Source organism: Triticum urartu, chromosome 1 (assembly GCF_003073215.2).
Source record: "Triticum urartu cultivar G1812 chromosome 1, Tu2.1, whole genome shotgun sequence".
Lineage (NCBI taxonomy): Eukaryota > Viridiplantae > Streptophyta > Magnoliopsida > Poales > Poaceae > Triticum > Triticum urartu.
This window is the reverse complement of record NC_053022.1, coordinates 119,320,694-119,335,087: the sequence shown is the minus strand read 5'-3', so window position 1 is coordinate 119,335,087 and position 14,394 is coordinate 119,320,694. Positions and strand designations below refer to the sequence as shown.

At 42.1% G+C, this 14,394-nt stretch overlaps 1 protein-coding gene across 1 annotated transcript; it reads right to left on the bottom strand.

Annotated features, from left to right (window-relative positions):
* Positions 1 to 1,711: 1,711 nt before the first annotated feature.
* Positions 1,712 to 5,796, bottom strand: LOC125551183 (shaggy-related protein kinase GSK2). The gene is made up of 12 exons (XM_048714344.1): positions 5,538 to 5,796; positions 5,329 to 5,430; positions 4,810 to 4,869; positions 4,455 to 4,727; positions 4,297 to 4,371; positions 4,106 to 4,162; positions 3,514 to 3,654; positions 3,366 to 3,416; positions 3,196 to 3,291; positions 2,943 to 3,026; positions 2,266 to 2,367; positions 1,712 to 2,157 (listed from the first exon to the last, which is right to left on the bottom strand). Exons 1-12 carry the CDS (start codon positions 5,610 to 5,612, stop codon positions 2,065 to 2,067), a joined length of 1,209 nt encoding a protein of 402 aa, XP_048570301.1. The 5' UTR covers positions 5,613 to 5,796; the 3' UTR covers positions 1,712 to 2,064.
* Between the last annotated feature and the right edge of the window lie 8,598 nt (positions 5,797 to 14,394).

Below are 14,394 nucleotides of genomic sequence, written 5' to 3'. Positions count from 1 at the left end.
ACACCAACAAATCACAAAAAAAATTGGGGGGGGTATTTTTGGTGGGGATTTTCGAATTTAGGATGAAAACAAACAAAAGAAGGCTAGAAAACAGTAGGGGAGACTCCAAATTCGTGATCAACGTGGCTCTGATACCAAGATGATGTAGGGTAGAACCCTAGTTGCCCGATCTTTCACGATTGGAGCAAATCCCACAAAGAACACGAGGGGGGACACGAGAGAGTCATTCAAACCAACAAGAACGATCACACATATGCTAGATCCTCGAAACACAAAGAGATGCACGATCCGAATCTAACAAAGGACGATACATAGGGTAACCGGTTCTTCTCCGTGAGGAGGTTTTGATGATCTTCCCAAAAAAGGGGTCTTGAATCCAAGAAGGATCTTCTCCGAGGAGGTGTCGGTCCCTCGCGGTGGAGTAGATCCAGATGGATGAGCGAAGCTCTATCTCACATATGAGCTAACACAACGCTAACCCTAATACGGAGGTAGGGGACAAGTATATATAGTCGAAGGGGTAAGTTGGGGATACATGGGGTGAAACCCCTTTCACTGCGCATAGGCAGGGCGGTAGTACCGGTCATGGGGGCGGTTGTACCGCTGGGAGCTCACGTACTAGTTCTTGGAGGTGTTTCCGGATGTGCTCAGCAGTTGTACCGGTGCTTGGGGCATTTGTACCAGTCTGGTGGCTGTTACGGGGATAAACGGGTGCTGTAGCGGCCTTGCACCACTCGATCACAGAAGCTTGACCGGTTGTTGGGCGGTAGTCGAGCGGTTGTACTGCCCGGGCGGTAGTTGGGCGATACATGGGCGGTTGTACCGGTATTTCTGCGCTGAGAAGATTTTCTTCATGCTCTCGTTGTCCATCTTGCACTGTAACTTCTCCTTGGTTGCTTCTTTGGTATCTAAGCACATAAAGCATCTCCATTTGAGGTAGTAGCCATGTCTCAAGTGGGTCAAAGGAGAGTTCAACAAAGAGAGAGTTAACCTCGTTCGTGGTAGTCCTTGCACGAGCTCGTGTCATCAGTCCACGTGGTGTCTTGAGAGACGAAGATAGGTCTATGGGAATGACTGTAAGATGTTCCGCATCATGATGCATCCTGGGAAGACACTGATTTCATCAAGACCACCTTCCCGGCCTTGTTCAAGCAAACAGTAGGAGGCTGGTTCGATCGCCCATCAACTAGTTGAGGACAAGTTCGTCTTTCACGGGGAGGGATTGTCAGGCCGAAACTGCTTCATATAACTCCTCATCAAGATTCAGTTAGTGGACGCTCAAGATTGAAGCTCGTCACAGGATCGGACGGCTCGTGGGACTCCATCTATTCAACCATTATTTACTACTCGTGCCATTCCAAAATAGATGTCTTAACCGTAGTATAACTTTATATTAAAGTTGGTACAAAATTGAGACAGTTATTTTAAGACAAAGGGAGTATTATTGTATCAGTTCACTTGCCGAGTTGTTTCCTTTCTACCTGTTGCTAGCGGGGCAATTTAAGCCTCCCCTGTTTTTCTGGAATCAGCATTGGATTATATTGTGAGCCTTTGGCCATACTAAACCTATAGCTTCCCCAATTCTCGATCCCACGAACCCTAATTCCAGTTCAGCCATGCCATCTCACGACGGGTCGCAACTACCCAACAGAAAATAGACAGCTTGACTACATGACAGGCAGTGGGCGTGCAAGCTCTGCCATGACACAACTTATTGAACAGCGAAGTTTACTGCAACAATACGTCAGTGAATGGAGAACAAAATAGTTGACAACTTACGAGCTACAGTACATTAAGAAGCTATTAATAACTCTTACAATAGGGCAAAAACTGAAAGAAAACTCGGGTCCACGGCGTAAGGCTATGCTGTTTCCCTGGCAAGTCTCCTTCCCTGGCAGATGATCTAGACAGTTGTTATTCCTCGGTGCTCTACCGGTACTCCTGATGATGGAATCTGGCATATATCGCTCCAGGGATCATCTGACCTGCCTCCATCTTAAACCACCACCCTTCTGCCCATGGCAAAACAATAAGGTGCAAGGTTGAGGGCACCGGTGCGCATATTTAGCTCCCCGCATGCACGAAAGCAAGACCAGCTTGTCGGCGAACATGTTCAGGCACAAGCCTGTTGATGAGGTCTTGTGAAGCATTGGCCAGCTGCAGAAAAAAAAAAAGAAGATCCCATAAGCACAACAGCACGAACAGGTTGCATACATTTTTGTCAAATTGCAAATGAGCAGCCTAGTTTTTCTCTGATGCACTTACTTCATGCTTGAAGTTGAACAGAGGTGGGAACGGGCGTCCATTTGGCAGGCGCGCGTTAGGCTCCCGTAGCTCATCAAAGAAAGGATGCGCACATGCGTCAAGCTGCATGCGGATATTCAAATGCGTGAATATAGCCATCACGCTATAGCAAAACATGTTACAAGACGACTAAATATCAACTCGTCATCTGCCAAGCATCGATCTATGGTACTGGATTAGCGGTCCTCATAACTATGATTATGATGCTCATAGAAGACTAGTAATAGGATAGGCGATTAGTTTACCTATCTATCTATCTTATGCCAGCCGGTTGTGGCTTTTGGGCCTTTTTTGTTTTTCTAGCTCTTTGTGAGCCAGCCTACTTTTTTGCAGCAGATTGCAAGACCTTGTTGAACTACTTTATTTATTTATAATTGTGGCCGTATACATCATGCAGCGGCCGGGGAGTCCCCCCTTTTCGAAAAGAAAAAAAAGAAGACTAGTACTGATCAATCTAGTTTGACAAACGTACACTACACACATATACATAAATAAGTTACCAACAATCAATAAGGACAATTATATATCTGATTGTCTCTAAAAGACCATTCATATTTACATTTACATTCATCTGTTCCTCTCCTACTTGCCGCAACAAACACCTGGAAGAGCAAGCAACGTGAAAAGAAAATACTTACAGCAGTGCAACGGAGGCTTGGTGAATATTGAAGAAGACGTGAAGCAAGATCTATGGCTTCAGGAGGCATTTTCTTGTGGAAAACCTGGTCACAGCAAAGTGCAATCAGTACACGTAGGCATCACATTACATGGTTAAGTATATTACAGCAGATCTTATATACGGCTGAGCTATATTAATAACAGTGAGCCACATATATTAATAACAGCAAATGTGATATATGATTGGACATTAGAATGAGATTGCAAGCCTACCTTGTGCCAAGGATGAGCTTTTATCTGTGGAAACCTAAACTCCGTATAATTCGGGTTCATACAACGTATTTCCTCCCGAGTTGGCGTTCCAAGAACCTACAAGAACATCACAAAGGTCAACAACATCTAATAGTATAAGCGAAAGAAAGATATATGGAATGTTTGCATACCTTGATTATCTCTACGAGTTGATCGACTGCACTCTCGCCTGGAAATAATGGCTAGCAAAAACAAATGAAAGATCAGAAACTACAGTATTGACATCTTAGTTGGAACCTAGGAGATTGCAATATATGTGAACGAAACGAAGGAACTAACCTGACCAAGGAGCAGTTCTGCAAGAACACAACCAGCTGACCATATATCTATCGATGTTGTATATTCAGTCGCACCAAATATAAGCTCCGGAGCACGGTAGTAGCGTGAGCATATGTATGATATATTGGGCTCACCCGCCACCTGATAGAACAGGACAAGAAAAATGATATCGGATTAGCAGGTAAGTAACATCAAAGTACTATGCAGGTTGATATTGTAGTAAAGGAACAAAAGTTTAAATTCAGTGTCGGACATCCAATGTAAATAAATGAAGTGAAGATCAGAAACTTTGCATTCGGCTAAAGCAAGAATTCAGCAATCTAGGAAGGAATAAGCGGAATACAGAGATAATAGTTTATAAACCAAAAATATCTGAAGAAGTCAAACTGTAAGGTATATAAAAGTGACTTAATTTTAATCTTAACACCTGGCCAGCTATAAGCCTAAAACAGTAAGACTAAATCAAAATAGCACAGACCATGATGCCGATTCTGGTTCAATACTGAATAGAATGAGTAGCCTACACGACAGGACAAATGGATTGAAGCAGTGTGTACGTATCACTAAACTCTTGGGGAAAGAGCCAACATACCAGAACTTTCGCGCTTCCAAAGTCGCAGATCTTAACTTGATGTGTTAAAGGATCAACCTGTATAATGAAGCAAGTGGAGGCAAGTTCAAGATCAAGCAAGAAAAGCCATACATGAAAACTGAGCAAATCTGTTCAGTGTTCACTGATACATTTTTTTCAGAAAGGGGAAGACCCCGGCCTCTGATACATACCAAAACATTTTGTGGCTTCACATCCCTATGACAGACTCCTGGAACAGTATGAATGTACGCCAGCCCCCTGAATAGCTGCCACAAATGTAAAATTGACTTAGAATAGTTGCACAATGACAGACACACATTTCACATTTATTCACTGGAAATTCACAAACCTGATAGGTGTAAAGCTTGACGTAGATAAGTGGCATCCCCTGTTTGGCATTACTGTAGTGCTTAAGCACGCGGTAGAGTGTCTCCGGGACATACTCCATGACAAGGTTCAGAAACAGCTCATCTCTACTTGTGGTTGAGAAGAAGCAGTGCTTGAGGGAGACAACATTGGAATGGATCATCGAACGCATAAGCTGCAGCTCACGATTCTTGTACCGTCGGTCCTGCAGTACCTTCTTAATGGCCACCGTCTCCCCGGTCTCCAGGCATTTAGCCTACACATGCAACATTTCCCTAAACATCAGGCTGGTAGTCAACAACACAAACAAGGAAACAAACAATGGCTAGAGCAATCACCTGAAAGACGATGCCAAACGAACCAGTGCCCACAACGCGCTCCGCCATGTAGCTAATCGTCTGAAAAACAAAGCAGGACATTACCAACTGGGCGCCAAAGAGGTATCAGCTGTTGCTCATAGTAACAGATTTGAGCACTAGTGTTGGCCAAAATCTAACTGAAGCCGTCCAAATTTGTCCCGAAAACCCACGGTATGGAACACCACACAGGCATATTTGGAACAGATCTCTTGAGCAAACCATAGTTACATGAGGATCAAACAAATGAGCACTACAAAAATAGGCTGACAAGCTACATCGTCCTTGATAATTGATAAATTCAGCCGCTTTGAAACATTTTTTTCGTATTTGGTAAACGAAGAAAAATCTAACCAAGACTCCACACAGCTATATTTCAATGAGTTGTCATAGCTAAAGAGAATAGCTGCAGGAGAGCAGACACATCTCACCAAGGCAAGAACTGGCCGTGCAAACTCAGGCCAAGAGACACAAGCGAAACATAAGAGACGCTGAGCTCACCTGCTTGGGCTCGCCGTTCTTGCCGCCGATGGTGGTGGAGATGATGTGACCGGTCATGGCGTCGTTCCCCTCCGCATACGGCGCCTCGCCATCCTGCTGCTTCTGCTCAACAAGAGCGCCCAACGAAAACAACACGCTAAACATCAGCTCAACGGAACACCACGCCAAGAAACACACGGCCAACACCATCCCAGCACAGATCCGGTTACCTTCTCGCAGGCGACTGCGGTGGGGGGCTGCTCGTCGAGCAGCATCGGCTCCGGCGCCGGCGCCGGATGCTCCATGTGGCTAGGGTGTGAATGGGGCGGACACGGTGGGCTCACACTTGCATCCACCTACGCCTGGTCCTCTTCTCTGGCTTGGCTTGGCTTGGCTTGGCTTGTACTGTGGTGGTGGTGCCTTTGACCAGTGAAGGGAAAGTGGGGGTGGGGGTGACCAAGACGAACAAGATGGGGAGTGACGTTGATCTATAGAGAGAGCGGTTAGCTGACCCTGTGTAAACAGCTGGTGGATTAGTGGGGAGGTGGATTAGACTAGACGAGCCTCGGGAGTCAAATTGCTGGGAGTACCCCGGGCATCAGGTTGGGTTTTATATAGTCTGCCGCATTTATTGCCGAGTAATGGGATTCATTTTTTGGTCAAAAGGATAACAATGCCGCTAAAATATATTTACGGCATATTTTCAATTTCTGCCGGAAAATGAACTGATAATATACGAGGGTATTTGTCAGAGAAATTTGTGAAAATTGTACACTAATTGCTGTACAAATATACTAGGGTATTCGTCGGAGAAATTGATGGCGCATTCATGTCATATAGGAGAACCTTATTAGTGCTATATACTATGTCATTTTAATGCCCGGAAATACCTAATGAATCTTGGGTCCCATTGCAACCTGTTTGAAAAATAATAATTTATAAATAACAAAAAGAGTCAAAAATTCCTGAAAATTTTCGGAGACGAGAATCTTGTAGTGTTATACTTGTATAAAAATTTTAGCGAAGAAGTGACTTCCGTGGACTCCTTGACATAAACAAAAGGTGTGAATATGTTTATATAGTGTCGATTTTGTTTTGTTTAGCCTAAAATACCATAAAACTCATTCATTCGCGAAACTTGTCACACGGGTATAACACCGTATCATTCTTGTTTGCAAGAAGTTTCTGAAATTTTTGACTAATTTCACAATACTTTTAAAAAGATCAAATTCAAGTGCATTGGCACCCAAGACCCAAAGATCCGCATCATTTTAATGCCTCCTTATTTTTGGATCAAATCGTAAATTTGGTACTGAAAATACAACATCTTTTACGCGACAGTTATGTGCTTTCATTCGAATAATAACCCTTTTAGCCAATGCTAAAAATGTACTCAGTTTTTGTGAGTATATTTGTAGAAGTAAAATTATCCAAACATTTTTATATGTCAGTTAATGACCTATATATAGTATGCGGGATCGGATCAGCAATGCTTTGATAGTCGGTTTCTGTGTTCCATATTGAGTACTAGTAAATGTGCACGTGCAACGCACGTCTAAATTAATATAAAATTAGTCAAACGTGGCAGTCATCGTACATTATATTAACTAATACAAATTTACTCAAACTTATAATAACAAGCACAAAAGATGGCATTGTTGCATGTCATGAAACAACAAAGTATTTTTTATTCAAATACCTCAAACCTTGTAATTTACTCTATACAAATATAACTATCTTTTTCTACACATGATGCATTACGCACTGCAAGTACATAATGAAAGTGTGCATATTCAAACTATTCTTGCCTCAATAATGACAAACCCAGTGCTAAGCTTCCATACCTGGACCTCTCGAGACAAATGGGGAGTATTTCACCCACTTGAATACATTCACAAAAAAAGTATCAATTTCCTCGCTCAAAAAAAACTAAATTTGTTCGCAAAAGGCATCCCTAAACACTTGGATACATGCAGTGCGGAAACAATCCCCTCGCCCAGCATCTCGGACAAACTCCCATCAAGATGAACACATACCTGCACAGTTCCTGATTTGTTACTCCATGAAACATACAATTATTTTCTTTCTAGAATACACTTAATCTTTAAAAAAAATAGGTAAACATGTTTTAGCAAATTCTCCCATCCATTTTAACAGCTTCTTTGATGTTCCTTTCTTGCTCTGCATTAAATGAAGTACAGGTCCCGACGCCGCTTAATCATGCATATCTCATAATTTAGAAACTTTCCAGCCCATTCGGTAATACCATACATGATTATCTCACATTGCACAACCTACAGATGATGAAACACGTTAAAGATCGTCAGCTACAATGGTTAAAGATTGTACGCACATATATAAATTGATAATTAGGTTTTGATAAAAAATCAAAACAGAGTACCATATCCTGTTGAGACCGTGATGGCACATACTGAAGTTCATAGATATCTAAAATTGCTAGGTTATGAATTATCCTTTTGGAACGTTGCACACATGCAAGTGCACAGTCAAACTATATATGCATCAACATATGAATCAATTATTCATGACATATAGGACTGCCACGAGGATCAAATAGATAACAATTATGAGCAAATGGTGTTGTGTGACATCTCCCAACTCGATTAATCAAATTTTTTTGTTACTGAATTATCCATATGTGAAAATTTCAATGTAGAACTAAGTTATTTTTGTATAGAGAACTTCTTCCTTGGTTCACAAAGAGGTTCAGCAGCCATCCTAAATGAGCAATGAAACATACCTTGAATTACTTGAGCAAAGAAGATGTTTGCAGAGGGAAGTAAGTCGAACCCTTGTCTTATCAATTGTACAATTAGTCAGTCGGATATTGCAAAAAATGGTCATCCATCATCTAATGGTTCCATATTAAGAATGTTGACAGACATGCAGGTCTCCTCAGTATTGTTAGACAAACCATTTGAAAATAATCATGCTCCAAAATGTGCATGATTAATAAGACAATACATGTGCAATTCAAGCCTTATATTAGCATGTGTTTCCAGACCTGCCTATTATAGCAAAGAAACAATATAGATATTAACTAAAGTCGGAAAAGACCGTACTCTTCCTAAATGTATCAAATGGAACCACCTGTCTAAATGATGTGCAGAAATAAATATTAAATATGCATCTATTGGAGCTATCAGTCACCTTTTAATTGTTACATAGTGACTATGGATTAGTGGTAAAGCTTCGCAAGCTGTTGCACTCGCCCAAACAAATCAGAAACCAAATCAGTTCTAATTAATCCGCTAAAAAAATATAAGAAAATAAAATTCAAGATTTACCATCAAATAGCTTGAAATGTGAACATGTGTGAATCAAGAGAGGCCCATTGTTTAATCCATTGCAAATATATCGAGAACCTGCAAAGGTGGGACTATCATGTGCATGAAGATGGAATCAAATACCAACTCAACAGGTTCATGGCTGCAGTACTCATTATCTGTATTTACCTGACATAATGCTAATTTAGAGATGATGGATGCAAGCTGATGGAGCAGTGGGCAGCATCAATCAGACATACTGGTAGATCAGGTGACTCTGCTGCTCCACCCTCAGTGTATTGCCGCTGCTGCCTGCTCCTTCCCGCGACGCTTCAAATTGAATCTAGCCGTTTTCCCTTGAAGCACTAAAGATGACATGAAGCAGAACATATATGAACTTCTAAGAAATTAATCACATCGTAACCTCGTTGGTTTGAGTTTGCCCATCCACTTTATTAGTGTCATTCCCAAGCCCTTCAAAAAACATAGGAGGTGGAGGCTCAATTGCGGCTACAACATCATCCATACCGACAAAGTCTGGATTAGTATTACCATTTTCTAGATTCATGAAACACAGTAATAAGGATTCACAAAATACAACTCATTAAGTACACAGTATTTGAACCTTTGACAACCGGGCTTGTTCTGCATGTGCATCCTTGTGATACGATTGCTCCTCAGTTGGGAGGATATTCAAATCTGGAATTAGCAGTCTGTACAATGATTTAGGAAAAACAAGTATTGGGTGCTTGCAATTTTTTTTATCTTATATCAATCAAATAAATCCTTCCAGGAAATAATAACTTATGAACGGCCTAATTTCTTAGTATGAAGCATTGTTCTTAAATAATCCAAATAGGCCCTTCCAGAATCTAAGAACTAATCAATGGCTGTTTTTCTTAGTATGATAGTTAGTAGGTAAATATTTCAACATAGTGTTCTTTCATCGGCAAGGATGCTTCCATGTAAGGGAGTTCCGCTCCTAAGCTTTGGTGAGTTTACAACAATTGGAAAAGATATTTAAATGCTTCTAAACCTGGGCTACCAATAATTTTTCAGGGATGGTTCCAGACTACATATTTGCACTTGTTAGTGAAGCTTCTGAAAAGTACGCATTGATAATCAAGTAATTGTACCTCTTACATGCAACCTGATAGTAAGGCTAAGTTTTACATCTGACCACTGATCACATGTTGATCGATCCAAAATTTCAGAAAATTCAATACAAGAGGTAATCGAGCATACACAGAAGGTCTACTTACATATTCCACCAAATGATATGTATATCTTTACTGATAGGTAATTGAGCATACACAGATGGGTGCTGCTGGCAAACTCATGTGACCTTCTCAATCTGGATCGTCTACTAAAACCTGCTGATGCACAGAGACGTTAGAAAGAGAAATTGGATGTAGAGGGTGTGGTGGTTTCTACCGCCGCCGGCGTCACAGCCGCGAGCCCGCGACACCTTGCTGCAGATTGAGAGAGACGGGAGAGCAGAGAGGGGAGAAGGCACAAAGAGAGTGAGATGGAGAGAAGGATCCTAATTGGATCTGCTCGGGGCTGCGCTCATCTATGGCAATGGCCCCACCCCCGTCATCCTTCTTCCATGTCTCCGCCGTGGAACCCTTTGCCGCTGTGTGCGACAGCAGCGCCACATGGGCATCGAGCGTCTGGTGGAGCGAGTGGCCGTGGCTATAGAGAGGGAGCACGGCGACCCACGGAAGAGGGAGCGGCGGCGGTGGGGGGAGGAACCGTGAGGAAAGGCAGGAAGGGCGCGGCGGCCCGGGCAGCGCGTGGACGGGGCGGCCCGAGCGCCTGGAGCGGGGGCACGGCGGTCCGGCGACGGAGGCACAGGTCAAGGGTGGTGGCTGGCGGGGAGGATCTGGGAAAGAGGTGGGTGAGGTGTGGGGCGGTGGCCATAACTGCCCTGGAGGCGTGGTCGCGAGAGGGCAGAGACGTCGTGAGGATTTTTTTTAACGGGATGTGTTCCGATGATGTTAACCCAATGGCATGGTGGGTAATTAATTAACATAATGGCATGGTGGGTAATTAAAGCATAAAACGTGTTTAGTATGTTTGAGGAATGTAGACCATTAGATTGCAGGTTTGGATGGATAGGATAATTTGGTTCTCCGTCCTCTCGTGCTTTTATAGTGGTAGTAGATAGATATATGTACGGTATCTATATGCATAAGTAAAAGCGAACCAATCACTATTAGGGAAAAGCCTAGCAGTAGTGCGGTGCACCGCGCTACTGATAAGGCGATGCAGCTAACGTTTAGGAGTAGCACGTCTGCTATACCTACTTTACAATAGCGCTTTTCATATCAGCGCCACTGTTAAGTGCCTTAGCAGTAGCGTTTTCTTGTCCAGCACGAAAGAGCGCTACTATTATATTTTCACATATTTTTTTTCTACGTATTTGTGATGTTTTTGTACATGTTTTTGTTGACGCTCAAAAGTGGCACAATCGTAAAAGTTGCTTTAATCTATGTCAAGATTAATTCAAACTTATGATTGGAAGTCACCATGATACGGCTTTCTTTGAGAAGATCAAGATGGATATGAAAGTGGTCTAAAACGGAGTCCGGATACAAAAGTTATGACAAGTTCAGAGATACTCATGGTGACACCAGATTAAAGAATGACTTGAAACCCAATTAAGATGACTTCAAATGGAAAAAGTTTCAACATGAAAGTTGCGCGTCTCGTCGAAACGGATGATTTTGATATAAAAATCGTCTTAATCCAAGGTCGTATGCAAAAGTTATAGCCAGTACAAAGCGCTGCTGCACTCGATGGCCGGACACTCCGGGGACAACCATCCGGGTTTTAATTTTCTCTGTGGATGACCGGACACTCCGGGTATGTTAGTCCGGGTTTTGAATTTGGCTGCTGCAGACTTTGGAAAACAGCCGAAAACCCCCTCAAGATGGCCTCAGATCAAAAAACGTTTAACATGAAAGTTGTTCGTCTCGTCGAAACGGTCAAGATTGCTTTTGGGATCGTTTCCATCCGAGATTGTTTACTCCCACGAACATGGCCCACAACGTGCAGCCAGATTTTACCAAACAGTTTTGGAAAGTTCGGACCAAACAAATCCGAATTGGACTAGGGTTTTGGACGTGAATTGAAGCCTTTTCCTTGCATGGAAAGTCCAGCCGCCTCTTATATACTCAAGGGATGATGGCCGATTGAACAACACAATCGATCAAATCATCTAACACTTTTTACCTTTACCTTTATCTCTCTCCCTTGTTCTTCTTCTTCTCGTTCTTCGTTCGTTCTTTGTTTGCAGGGCGGCGAACCTCGAGGCCCTAGGGCCAATCAGGTCGACCTAGGGCAGCCCATAGCCGCCGCGCGCCCTGACGGGGTCCCTCCCGGGCGTGTGGGGTTTCGGGTCTACAAAAGCGCCCGCCGGATTGCTTGCGTACCGCGCTTCCGGACGGGTCTCCTTCGACGTGAGCTGCGGTGCATCACCCTCGGCGTTGGAGGTACACGGTGACGTGTTCGTGTGCGAACACACTTTTTGGCGACTCCGCTGGGGATCGAAGCTTTGAACGGTCTCCAGCCCGTTCTTGCTACGAAGAGATCGTCATCTAGGGTTTGCAATCTACAAAGATAATATGAATACCCAATTCCCTACTATAGATGCAAATAATTCATATGGTGTTACTAGATCGTTCAATGAGTATACTCTATCGGCCAGCACTAGTTTGTTCAATCATGCATCTAATTACGTGCATAGGCCGATTCAAAGTAATTTACATGCTTCAACTTTTTATGATACTAGTAACATGCATCATATGTATCCCAACTCTCATGCATCGGCAACCCCACAAATTTATATGTCGATGAACAACATGATAAGTTCGGTTAATCAAGTTGAAACACCTCATGTAGGAACTTTCAATAGCATGCAACAAAGTGTTTCACCTTTTTATTCATCGGCAACTAATTTGCAACATGTTAATCTGAACATGCCGGTGGATAGGGGAATTGGCCATGGTACTACTAGTTATTCAGCCAATTGCCATCAACAATCATATGCTACACCTCATGCTTCTAATTTTTGGGCACCATATGCAACTGAAGGTAATTTGGCTTCGCACCTTCTTGCTAATGACCGAATAAGTGAAAATTCTATAGAATCACATGTGTGTTCACCTACTACTGTAACATATCATGTCCCCCCTACACAATTGCAAAATTTCGGCAACATCTCATTGCCGAAAGAGTCTAAGAGCATCGGGGAGCAACCATATCCAGACTGGGTAGTTGAGAACAAGCTTACATTCTCTTGGAATTTGTGCAACTCCATTCGAAAGGAACTAATAGAAGGCGGGAAGCCTCATGATTTTGCTCCAGTAAAAGCTAGAGTTGTGCAAATGATGCAGTCGCCTAGTGTTATACCATCCAGTGCACCCCCTAAACAATTGCAAAGTTTCAGCACCTCATTACCGGAAAAGTCTGAAAGTATTGGGGGGCAATCTCATGAGGAGTGGATGGAAATTGAGATGAAAAAGTTTAAAGCTCGCCAAGCTGAGATGTGGGCTAAAATTAGACAAGAGCGAGAAGCCTTGCAAATTAAAAAAGATAAAGTTATTGATTCAGGTAACAGAGAAAATTCGGTTATTGGAAAAGCCGAATCAAGTAGTATATATTCTGAGTCCATCAAATATAAAGAGGCAAGCATTATTGAGAAAGGGCATGGAAAGCCTAGCAAAACAACCATGCTTGATTTTTCTGAAATTAATGGAACCTACTTCCTTCCCTATGAGTTTTGTGCCATAGAAATTGATGAGCTTCATGGACAAGAACAAGTAGTCGAATAAAGTTCGGTTGAAAAAGATCTTCAAACTAATGATGCACGGAATCAAGCAAAAGATGATGAAGAGGCATTGGGGAGCCATCCAAAGGCGGATCAAGATATTGTTCAAGTCACACCACCATCATGCTATCCCAACATATTTGAAGAGGTATGTTTAGCAAGTAATTTACCTATTTTCAGATTTGGTCCAAACTTTATTGTTGATGCATCTATTAGAAAAATCCTCTTAAGTAATGTTGAAAGACCAATGAAGAAGAGTAATTTACTTGTTAGTAATAAAATCATTATAGAATAAATCGGTCAACCCATTGCGCCATTTATAAAGACCGATAATGACTTATTGTTGCAGCCAAAGCTTTCCCTATTGCTTTATTTAAAGTTCGTATCTACATGGGTAGCTTTGCTTATTTCATACTTGGCTTACTCTTGGTCTCAATTGAGGCATGCATGTTCTAACTATTTTTGTTTCAGAAACTTAAAGCCAAGGTTAGATTCTTTTCAGAAAACCGATGTTAGTATAATATCTTATCCAATGACATCGGTAAGAGAATCCAAAATAAAATTCATAGCCAAATGGGGTGATACAAAATCTGAACCATTCGTTTGCTTAACTCCAAAGCTATTCTCACAGCAAGATCGGCTAGAAAATAAAAAGTTTACCTTCAGTTCAAGCATGTGTGATCAAATATTTGATTTGTTGCTGAAAAATAATTACATAAGAATTCTTGATCACCATGTCAAGCCATCAATTCAAGGACGAATGTATTGTAGGTTGCATCATTCGTTCAAACATAATTTTGAGGATTGCAATATGTTTCGTCAAATAGTTAAATCGGCCATTGATAAAGGACGATTGAGAATTGTTGAAACACCAAAGGATGACCAGTCTATTCCGATTGGTCTTGATGGCAAAAAGTTTTTGCATCGGCTACTTCAAGCCGATCCATCTAAAGAGAAGGTAAAAAC